At 35.4% G+C, this 11892-nt stretch overlaps 1 protein-coding gene across 2 annotated transcripts; it reads left to right on the forward strand.

Annotated features, from left to right (window-relative positions):
• The first annotated feature begins 1877 nt into the window (after nucleotides 1-1877).
• Nucleotides 1878-9016, forward strand: LOC132060250 (hsp70 nucleotide exchange factor FES1). Of its 2 annotated transcripts, XM_059453188.1 has the most exons (8): nucleotides 1880-2224; nucleotides 3057-3148; nucleotides 5644-5794; nucleotides 6441-6568; nucleotides 6897-7055; nucleotides 7146-7328; nucleotides 8240-8446; nucleotides 8523-9016. In XM_059453188.1, the coding sequence occupies exons 1-8, from the start codon at nucleotides 2014-2016 to the stop codon at nucleotides 8541-8543; spliced, it is 1152 nt and encodes a 383-aa protein (XP_059309171.1). In that variant the 5' UTR covers nucleotides 1880-2013; the 3' UTR covers nucleotides 8544-9016. The 2 variants fall into 2 exon arrangements, with proteins under 2 accessions (XP_059309172.1, XP_059309171.1); XM_059453189.1 differs by lacking the exon at nucleotides 8523-9016 and having other exon boundaries at nucleotides 1878-2224; nucleotides 8240-8467.
• Nucleotides 9017-11892: the final 2876 nt, after the last annotated feature.

The raw sequence follows: 11892 nt of genomic DNA on the forward strand, positions 1-11892 counted from the left end.
AAACTTTCCAACTCTAATTCCAAATATATCAAGCCATCACTATTTCTTTTGCGTGGATTGCCCTTCAAGTGAACTGGTCTTTAATTTTCATCCTTCACCTTAAAAAGTGGCCGAAAATACCCTGAGATTTTGGGTTCGAATCCCAATTCAATGAAAAAAATAATTTCGCATGGCAAGGTTTCGCGAAAGTTAGGCCTTATAAGGCCTAACTTAGTTATGTTGTAGTTCCAAGTCAGGCATTATAAGGAATAACTTCTGTAGTAAGGCATAACTTAAAACTACAATGCCTAAGTTCTGCCTTATAAGATCTACCTTTTGCCTGAGTTATGCCTTATAAGGCCTAACTTTCGCGAAACCTTAGTCTTGCGATTTTTTTTTTTTTTTTGACTAAGCTGGGATCCAAACCTAGACCTTCAAGGTATTTTCGACTATTTTTTAGGTGAAGGACAAAACTAAATATTACCGATTTGGTGAACAAAAATTAAAGACCACCCCAAAATAGGGTCAATCGTGCGAATTTACCTTGTACCTTAGCCGTTGGGTCAAGGCCCATACCATTCTTTATTTACGATTATGTTCAAATTGGGCACCCACAACACTAATGTGAGATGGATAAGATTATGGGCTGACGACTCGACCTCAGACCTACTTAAGTCAGGATTTGCAACCTATAGCCAATTTTAGATTGTTTTAAAGTTCTATGTAGTTTTTTCCCAATATTTAAGGTGTTGGCAAACCTTAGATTTACATTTTTGCTCCCTTTCTTCAGATGAAAAATGAAGCACTACAAGTCGGTTTTGCGTTATCTGGCAATGCATCAATTAACTGCACAACAATATAAATAACAATAACAACAACAATATACCCAGTATATTTCACATGGTGGGGTCTAGGAAGGGTAGAGTATACGCAGACCTTACCCCTACCTTGGGAGGTGGGAAGGTCAACGTTTCCGATACACCCTCGGCTCAAGAAAAGGTGCCAAGACAACAATAATAATAGACAGTAATAACAACATATAATAAGATAAATGACGCTAAAGAAATAAAAAAAGAAACAAGCAAGCTATATGAGAGATCTAAAAAATAAGCGAGTGAACAAAGATAATAATACTCCTAATACGGAAAAGAAATCCTCGCGGTCCCCTACTAGCCCTCTACCCTGATACTCGACCTCCGCACACTCCTATCACCGGTCATGTCCTCTGGTAGTTAGGCTACATATATCTGTCGTCGAATCATCTCTCCCCAAGCCTTCTTTGGCCTGCCCCTCCCTCTCTTCGGGCCCACTACTGCCAGCCTCTCACAACAATATACGGGAAAAAAAAAATTCGTTTCGTGATAAGACCAATTGCTTTTGGTTTAACGAAAATTAGGGTCATATCTAGTCATGAAAATATTGAAAGCCAACATTGAAACAAAATAATTCAAAAGAATAAATAATTTGGACGGATTTTTTTTTTTCTCTTTCACACAAGACAATAATGACTACACTTTCTATATCTTCCATTCCACATGGAAACGAAAGCTTTTTTCATACAAAACAATTTCATGCACTTATTCCTCAAAATTGTTTTCATACAAAACAATTTCAAAGCCAGACATATATATTTGAAATTATGCTTTGACACGCATCTTTGGAGTCAAAAATTTCAACTTTAGTCCATTAGATCGGGAGTTGGTTCTAAAGCGGCTAAACATTAAAGGCTTTTACCATTTTCGGTTATGTCTTTAAATAGGGTCCTCCCAAAGTAAGCTGTTATTTTCCAGCCAAAGTGAAAAAAAAAAAGAAGCCACGTGGATGATTTCAATTGGACAAACATGTTGGATTGACGTAATATAACAATCATCTTAATAACTGAGAGCTTATATTATACTCCATTAATATGATTTCAATTGGGCATTTATTTTACATTTTTGAAACATTTCTATATATAGTAAAGTAATAGAGAGTGTATATATTTATTCAAATAAATAATCTTAGACAGTTTACAGAGCTAAGTAATCAGCAACAATGAGGAAATTAATTTTCATAACAGTTCTAATGGTAGTGGTAATTGCAAATTTTGCAAGTATAGAAGGTACTACTGAAGTAGCTACAGGTACTACTGCTGTTCTTGTTGAGTCTAACCCTAAGGAAGATGGAGATAAATCAGGTATGGTACAAGAGGAAAACATTGATGGTGGTTTCTCTTCATTAGATGGAATGTTACAATGGGCTATAGGTACTTTCCCTTTTTAACCTTTTGTACTTTGGTTTTAAATTGTAGTAATTGTGAAGCTCAAATTCAAATATTTTATTGTTGGTAATTTTGCCGGGGTCTGAGTTTTGGTGTACAGAGTTACTCGGTATCTGTGCTGGTAAGAGGCAGAGGTGGAGTCAGTATTTGAAGTTTATGGGTTCTAAATTCTATAGTCGTTAGTGCTGAAATTTGCTTTCAGATATTGCAGTAATTTTTTTAGGATAATAAGTTGCTTAGTTTTAGAATCAACTTGAAATTAATATCTAGTATTAGATTGTTTAAGTTGTAACTGTTGAAGCTCAAATCAAATGTTTTGTTGTTGGTAATTTGTTCCTATACCTGAGAACCCAATGCGAGTCTGGGCGGATAGAGTTACTCGGTACCTGTGCTGGTGTATATGGGTTCTAAATTCTAGAATAGTGATATTAGGTGTTTCTCTATCTACCAAGATAGGGGTAACGTCTGCGTACCTTCTACCCTCCCTAGACCCCGCTTGTGGGATTACATTGGGTATGTTGTTGTAGTGATATTAGGCGGTAGTAACTGGGTTGTGAATCTAACTTTGTATTTGGACTGAAACTACTCGGTTCGGCTGAACCCCTATGTTACCTTTTGGCTTCGCCCTTGGTGGGAGGTCGCAGTTACCTTGTGGAATTAGCTGGCCCCGATGTGGTGTTGTTGTTTTTGGGGAGAAAGAGTCAATTGATGAACTGCTGTTTAAGTAGAATTGAAAGATAAATTACTTTTAGAATTGCTTAATTTTATGTTTACCCATGTGTAATGATTTGGTTTCTTGCTAAATTGACATACACAGGGCATTCGGATCCTGGAGTACTAAAGGAAAGATCAGAAATGGCCCAACGCTTGTCTCCAGAGGAGCTAAACAATCGCCAGACTGAACTAAAGGTGCGTTAACAAGCTTGTGATTCTTCATTTGTGCCTTAATGTTTCTGATACCCTTCTCAGTTAACGACTTAACAAGTAAATGTATATTATAAATAATATGTCAAACTTGAGAAATTGAAGTATTCAATGTAGAATGTATTATTGCAAGCAGCTGGACTGCTTGAGTGTAGGATTTGGCAAAATTATGGTGCAACATGATAGGAGAATGAATAAATGAAACTTGCAAGTCAAATTGGTTGGATCTTGGAAAGCTGAATATGCCTCAACTTGGCCTGATGATGTAGTATCCAGATGCTTATGGCTTAAATTTTAGCTAAGTTATCAATGATGGTTGAGAAAGGGCAAAACTTTTATTGTTCAACTTCACTCTATTGACAGTATATTGCTCAGACTCTTCAAAAATGTTGATTGGCGCATGTCGGATCCTCCAAAAGTAGTACATCTTGGAGGATCTGACACGGGTGCGGCAACATGTTTGGTGATTGAGCAACATATTGAGTGGCATTTGCACGAATGTGCAACTCTAGAAAGGTTGCATGTCCATCTCCTACTAGACTCATGAGATTACTGTTAGCCCTCTCCTAGTATAAGAAGGAAAGGTAGTTCTTGGAAAATAAAATAGAACTTTTTTATGATTACATGCTTTTAACTAGGCTGATCTCAATAGTCTTTGCATGAAAGGCTTGCTTACTTTGATCTGATAGGTAAAGATAGTATGCATATGTCTAAAGTAGGAAATAGGGAGGGCTTTGGATTACACTCTTGGTTCTAGCTAAAGTACCAAGATGGGATAAAGCACCATTACCCAGTATCGAACTATACTTCTACGACACACCTTTCCCGGGGTCCTATTACCCCCTAAACTTATTTAAAACGGAATAATTACCCCCAAAAGCTGATGCCCACTCTCATATGGGAGAGTGACATACACTCTCCTTGCCACATGTGTATTTATTTGTTTTCTTCTTTTTTTTTTTAATTTTTTCTGCTTACGTGTCAATTTTTTTTAAAATAAAAATAAAAAACTGAATTTTCATTAAAAAAAAATGAGTTTTAAAACCCGTCTTTTTTTTTTAATTTGAAAATTTGATTTTTTTTAAACCCATTTAAAAAAAAAAAAAAACTAAAAACATGGATTAAAAAACTGAATTTTCTTTTAAAAAAAGGATTTTTAAAACCCTTTTTAAAAAAAAAAAAATTGAAAATTTGTTTTTTTTTTTTTAAAACCCGTTTTTGAAAAAGAAAAAAAAACTGAAAAATGATTTTTTTTTTTTTTAAATATGGAAAAATGGATTTGTTAAAAATATGGAAACTTGATTATTTTTTTAAAATGTCTTAAAAAATCTTGATTTTCATGATTTCATTTTCTTAGGACACTTTTATTTTTCAAATAAAATCCGGAAAAGTGCTTTTCTTGCCAAAATGTGAAAAAAACTGAATTTTTATAAAATTTTGAAAAAAATTAATTATTTTCTTAACATGTGGAAAACCCTTTTTTAAAACTAAATGTGGAAGACTAGATTTATTTTCAAATTTTAAGAAAATGCAGATTTTTAAGAAAAAAAAATTAAGTTTTCCCCTTTTTTATGTTTTCACTCTCTCAAAGAGAGTGAAACACACTCTCTTTGCCACATCAGCGTTTAGGGGGTAATTATTCCGTTTTAAATAAGTTTAGGGGGTAATAGGGCCCAGGGAAAGGTAAGGTGTGTCGTAGCAAATTCGGGTATAGTTCAGGGGGGTAATGGTGCCTTATCCCTACCAAGATTTGAAGAGAATAAAATCAAAATTGTATAGATGCTAGTAAAGTGGTACATTTATTTAATCCGTTTAATTTTCTTATTCTAAGTATAATGTCTATTGTATTATTCATGAGATATGCGAGCCTACGACCACTCAATTTAATTTGCCATTGATACATCGCATAATTGAAGCCACCCAATGCTCTGACCACTATATATTTAGACATTAAAACAAGCCTTTTCGATGTAAGAAAATGCTTATAAATGTGGGGAAAACCCGAGCTCATAGTATTCTATTTAGAACCCAATTAAAGGACTCTAGCATCTAATTTGAGCGCGGTTTCTCCTACTATTTGTGTGAAAACCTTACCATTTCTTCTTGCATTGCCATTTTGTATTGGGATAAAGAAGGAGATTGTATTAAGTAGTATGTGAAATTATCTTGTTTCTTCCCTGATTCCCTCAGTATAAGCTAATTACAACCAGGTTTTGGTAGCCTAGTGGTAGTTTTGGGAGCCGGCACTGATGTATCCTTCTTTACCTATGTATCCTTCTTGTTTCCTATTTTAATTTGATATTTAATCTACAAAATATTTTTTCCACCTCACTTATGTCCCCAAAGAAAAATGAAAAAAAAGAAAGAGAATCTTCTTGCCACCTCTTGCAATCGTATTAAACACCAAACGGTCCTTCTTGTTAATATGCTTTTGTTTTCAATTTGGTTTTTTATATATTTATGTGTTGTTTCTGCTCCAGGAACTGATGGAGAAGCTAAAAATGCCCTCAGATGCACAGTTGATGCTGATTGCGGTTAATGATTTAGATAATTCATCGCTGCCTCTTGAGCATCATCTTCGTGCCTTAGAGGAGCTGTTGGTACTTGTTGAGCATATTGATAATGCAATTGGTATGTATAGTTCTCAGCACTTCTTCTGCTACAGATGTTTGTTTTGCCTCTTTCAGTTTTGGTTTTATGGCTTGTGACCTAATAACAACTGCAGTAATTGATTAGCATCTATTTTTACATAGAAACAGTATTCCAAATAGACACTCTTCCATGACCGAATAAGACTATGATAAAATCTTTTGGAGGCTTGAACCAGCAGCTGCTTATATAAGCACAGAGCTGACCTCTTAGGGGATGAAAAATCAGCCGTTCTTCATCTTACTTTTTTTTATAACCATGGTGTCCCGGCCAGCTTGCGTGCACCTTGACTAAATCCACGGGGTACCTGCTACCTTCTACCAAAGACAAGTAACATGTAACTCTATCCACCAGACAGATGGGAAGAAATCACCTAGTATTTTTGTTTCCACTGGGATTTGAACTTGAGACCTCATGTTATTAACCCATTTTATTTACCACTAGACCACACCCTTGGGTGCTTTCTTCTTGGTTTTTATGCTGCTTCTCAATGATGCTTTATGTGTAATGTGTGTACTTGTTAATGTTTTGAGGATTCATCAATAGTGTTCCTCTGTACAGGCATTAAAAGAAATTATTGAATTCACATCTACATTTTTCTTAATGCTTACATAAGTTTTGTTTCCAGATCTGCAGAAACTTGGAGGCTTCAGTGTACTTATAAGAAAACTTAATGATTCTGAACCAGAAATAAGGACTGCTGCTGCATGGGTTCTTGGCAAAGCCAGTCAAAATAACCCCATTGTTCAGAAGCAGGTATTGGGTTTTGCCATGCTTTTATACAAGTTCTCCATATACAAATTCGATCTTTAATGCTTTAATTTCTTTGTGGCTTTCAAGTTTCATTTGTGCATTTTCTGTGTATATTCTAAATTTACTGGCTATAATACTATGCAATGACTTTTGCATTCAGGTCCTGGAACTTGGAGTATTGGGTTTTGCCATGCTTTTATACAAGTTCTCCATATATAAATTTGATTTTAATGCTTTAATTTCTTTGTGGCTTTCAAGTTTCATTTGTGCATTTTCTGTGTATATTCTAAATTTACTGGCTATAATACTATGCAATGACTTTTGCATTCAGGTCCTGGAACTTGGAGCATTGACAACGCTAATGAAGATGATGAAATCTCACACCACTGAAGAAGCAGTAAAAGCTTTATTTGCTATTTCAGCACTAATCAGAAATAATTTGAATGGCCAAGATTTGTTTTATCAGGAAGCTGGAGATACGATGCTTCAGGTGATCCAAATGAAGATCGACTCAAAGTCATCATGCAGAACTAGTTAGTGCTGGCTGTGCTTAATGGTCTTCCTCTGTTTTTATATGCAGGGTGTTCTTAGTTTAAATCAGGATATCAGGTTACATAAGAAGTCACTGTTTCTTATTGCTGATTTGGCCGAGAGTCAGCTGGAGAATGAGAACACAGCTGGGATTTCCTTTTTTAGCAATCAATTGTTACTGAAGGCCATGGTTGATTCAATGGCATCGAGCGATCTTGATCTCCAGGAAAAGGTTTGTGTAGTCTTTAATGTGAATGAGCATTAATCTCCAAAGTACCTCAATTGTCTAAACTTCTTATGCACCCCTTAGGTTCAAATATTAGAGACGATCCTCACCTTAGCAATTTTGAAGTGTTCACGGTCTTTTTACGTAAAATCTGCAGTTGCATCCATCATCATTACAGTCCTATACCTCCAAAGTTAAACCCCCACATCCCTGCAAAGGACCTTATGCTTTATCTTAACTAAATCACCTACCTTCAATTTTTGCAAGTGGCTATATCAGTTTGTTGTACTGCTGTTTGATGGTGGAGTGTTGGTTAGATGAGAGAAGTAATCGGTAGAGCAATGTCTATTTCCAAGATTGTTTTCATTGGGTCTCATTCTTCTTTCCATCTGTTTGGGTTTGAGTATGGGTCAAAGTCCGACGGGATGATAGTGGGATCAGTTCAAAACAGTAAATTCAACTGTGATAGACATTCAACTGTGATTTTCTTCATAGGAAAAGTTTGGGTGGGTTATGCAGAAAATGATCAAAGGTAAAATTTTGAAGAAACCTGTCAGCTGTGCGAGGATAATATCCTTGGGCATGATGTGGGCTCATTTTCATCTTTAATGATGGAAAATATACTCGTATTTTGGTGTAGGATCAGGAATTGAACAGAGAGAAAAAAAACATCTTTTCATGTTTTCACTTGGTTAGGCAGGTATTCCAAACAACATATCTTTATGTAGATTTACATCTTAATTGGTAAATGTGCACATAAAACTTGTTTTATTTTAAACTATCCCTCGATGCTTTCATATCATTTTCTTCCTTGGTAAATTAGACAGGCCTCTGTGATATAAAATAGTGCCGTGCTTGTTGATGACATTTTAAAAGGTCTGTTATGGGCTTGAGATGTGATATTGCTTTAACTGCAGGCCCTTTATGCAATTAAAAACATACTACTACTTAGATCGACGGAAGTTCTACTCTTCAAAGACTTCTGTAAATTGAACGAGGCACTTGAGAGGACAAGGAAAGAGTTGCAGCAGTTTATGGTTGACGAAGATCTTAGAGAATACGCAACGGATGTGGAAAGTCTTCGCAAAGAAGTTGAGCTGACCTTCCTTCAAAAGCTGGATAAGGTGAGGAAAACATTATTATAGATTTCTTTTCAGTTGAAAGTTGAACTTCGATCTTTGCTAAAATGCGAAATGGCAGGTTACACTAGCTGCAATATGATGGGTTATCGTGGCAGTTTCTGGTTTGATCCGGTTTTTGAACTTTATGCTGCTTGTATTCTGCTCTCTGGGGTAGGGGCGGATGTAGCCAAGTGGATCGATATCTTCATGACACGCCATTGGTTCATCTGGACATGGACTTGAATTTGGTACATCGTCTGCTTAGGACCATATAGGACTAACTGTTGGATGCATAGGTCTGATTTGTTTAATGGCATTGTATTGAATTTAAGTGTTACAAAAGCAGTTTTGGCAGACCGTGAAGTGCGAAAAGAGTGACAGTAAAAGTTTTGCAGTGGATTGACACAATTGGTTATTAATTAACAAGAGTTTTTGATTGCTATGAACAAATATTACCGATGATCAGTTTCGTCTTGTCCTTGTAGTTTGGTGCTAGACAATGTATTTCGTATTTGAATGAAATGAATCTGAATAGAGCAGAATGAATATGGATGATTTATATAGTCTCCCAAATTGAGGTGATTTGTGCCATTTCTTATCGTGTTTCTCTTTTTTGCCTGTTTCTGGGTAGACAATAAGAGAAAATATTACAAAATAATGGATGAAATGTTTGTTTGATAGAAAAAACTTCACATTGAAGTCTAAATATGAACATTTAAATCAACTTGAACTCTTAGAAATTGTGTAAGTTGTATAGGATAATGTTATTAGTAGAATGGTCACATTTTGGAACTTGACCAAATTAAAAAGAGTTTGCATACTATTGGCATAAGATGAATATAAATGGAATAATGTAGGCACTGAGGATTCATACAGACAACACCAACTTATTTGGGATTGAGGCATAGTTGTTTTTCAAATTAAAGAGAAGTGGCATATAAATAGAGAGAGAGAGTGTATTATTCTATTGAATAAAAGAATAATTTAGGACCTCTTTTTGTTCATATTTAAGTTGTTCAAATATCAACTTGGATCCACTTCAGTATAGTATAATGACCTGAAATCTTATCTTAATAGCTGTTTCTTAACCAAATTAGATACCTAATGGGTTGAGTATGAGCTGATGTGCAAGAGACTAGGAGAGTGAAATGTAGTTAAAGATCAGTTTAGCCCTATAATTATCGAAGTTAGTTGTAGAATTTCTGGTAATTTTTTTAACTTTAGACCTTTAAGAGATATCAAGTAGTTACATAATGACTGACACAGTTATTTAAGTTGTTAGTGTATGGTATCTATAGTGAATAATATGAACATTTTACCTAGTTTTTTTAGCATTAGTTAGTGAGTGATTTATACATAACATCTTTGTAGGCACAAGCGAGCCTATGATCGATCAATGTGAACTATTCGATATCTTGAGGCAACACTATGAAGATTAGAAAGTTAAAATACGAGAAACAATAAGAATGAAAGGGTCCTTTTTTGTTTTTTCAATTGAAATGTTATACTTTGTTACAGTTAAGACTCGTGATATTATTAAAACCATCCATTCAGAGTATGAGTTATCGCACATTGGAATAAGATACATGTGCTGCTTATGGTGGATATATTGTTCTGCAGATTACTGGTAGATTCGGTTGCCAAATTCCAGTACTCACTTCGACATCCCATGGAATTTTTGGGCAAGATGCTAACACTAATGAGTTTGAAGAGGTGAATCTAGTGGCTATAGACTAGAATCTGCTTGGATTACATTCTGACTTCTCCTTAACAAAAACTTAAGGGGAGAAAATGATGTTTTTCCAGGTTCAGTGGGATACGTTTGAAGATAACGACGCTCATGACGATCTTGTTGATGAGGACCAGGGTGTTTTAATAACTGTTGGTTTCTTGCCAGGATTAACAGTTGATTTAATCCCATTAAAAAAATCTCGGGTAATTCTGTACTCCAGTACAATCCTAACATTTTTACAAATATGTCTGCCTTGTTGAGAGAAATTTGAACCTCCACTCTTTAGCTTGATTCTCATTTCGAATTCATGAAGTTCCTACTTGGAATTTTTAATGGGTTGAATTGTTTATATCTAGTAGAAAATTTGTGCTAACTTGATTTAAATTGGGCTACACTAACTTGGGAGAACAAACTTCAGGGACTCATGACTGAGGATTTCATTCGCAGTATCAGGGAATGCTCGCTCTCTCGTTCTGGATCACCACCAATGGGGATTTTGTTATTTTTTGTAAGTCTTAAGTCTCTTAAGACCAATCATTTTGTTACTTCTAGCCCCCGTGACAAAGCAGTTTATTCTTTACTTGTCAAAGTGATGATGCTTAATATTCTTTAAATTGTGGATGAAAGGGATAAAGTTAATCCTTTTGCAATTCAGATTCTGTATTAGTGCCGGAACTCATCAATTTAGATTTTAGAGTGAGATTAAAAAGCTGTATTGAAGTGTGTGACCAACTCATCTAAAACTAAAAGCTTAAGCTGTCAGAGAAAGCACACTTTTATTTATCTAATTTTGTCTTCAACGTGCCACTTCACGTGCAGGCCATATTCTTTTTCATGGGCCAAGCACGTGGATATTCTTTTTGATAATGGGTGGCAGTGAGAGTCAAACCGAGGACCTATACATACTCTAATATCATATTGAAGGGTGACCAATTCATCTAAAATCTTAAGCTGTTAGAGAGAGCACACTTTTATTTATTTAATCTTGTCTTCGAAAAGTTGAACGAACTTTGAGGGACACTTGAAGTTTTTGCTTTTCTAATATCTAGGAACAACCTTATTTTTTCTTACTTTAAATGTAATAAAAATCATTTGAATGTTCTAGGACGAGGACATTGACATCAAACCGGTCCTTGCAAAGTTGGGTGAGTGAGCTTCATAGTTCTCATTTATGCAAAACTTTATTTTTTGCCATTTACCTTCATGGATGCAGATTTCTCCTCTTACTTGATTCTGTGAGAAAGAACTTATCTTTTCAGTGGCCCATGTCGTGTTTGTAGATTATGTTTTTTCCAGTGAGACTGCCATTATGGGTAACAGAGGTTGTAAGTTTTTTTTACCGAGGTGGAACAGCAATTAACCGCTCTAATAACAAAACATCCAGTTCAGCTGCTGTTGCTCTTTCATTTTCAAGGGACATAGGCAAACCTCCTGGTATGCATTGCTTCTTGACGGAAACTATGTGGTTTCAAATTGTGATCCTGTTTGTTCAATAAGAGCACTGTTTTAGAAGGCATTCGGGTAATAGAGAACCTTGCCACCAATGCTAGTCTGATATAGTGGGGTGTGATTGCACAATATTTGGCGCACATCTTTAATACAATTAAGTTGTGAAGTTGTCGAAACTCAAATTTTGGCTCACGAAAGATGTTATGGATTCAACTTTTGATCAGCTTGGAGCTAACGTCTATGAAAATCAAAAGTCTGGTAAACTTCA

The sequence above is a fragment of the Lycium ferocissimum genome, chromosome 6 (genome assembly GCF_029784015.1).
Source record: "Lycium ferocissimum isolate CSIRO_LF1 chromosome 6, AGI_CSIRO_Lferr_CH_V1, whole genome shotgun sequence".
Classification (NCBI taxonomy): Eukaryota; Viridiplantae; Streptophyta; class Magnoliopsida; order Solanales; family Solanaceae; genus Lycium; species Lycium ferocissimum.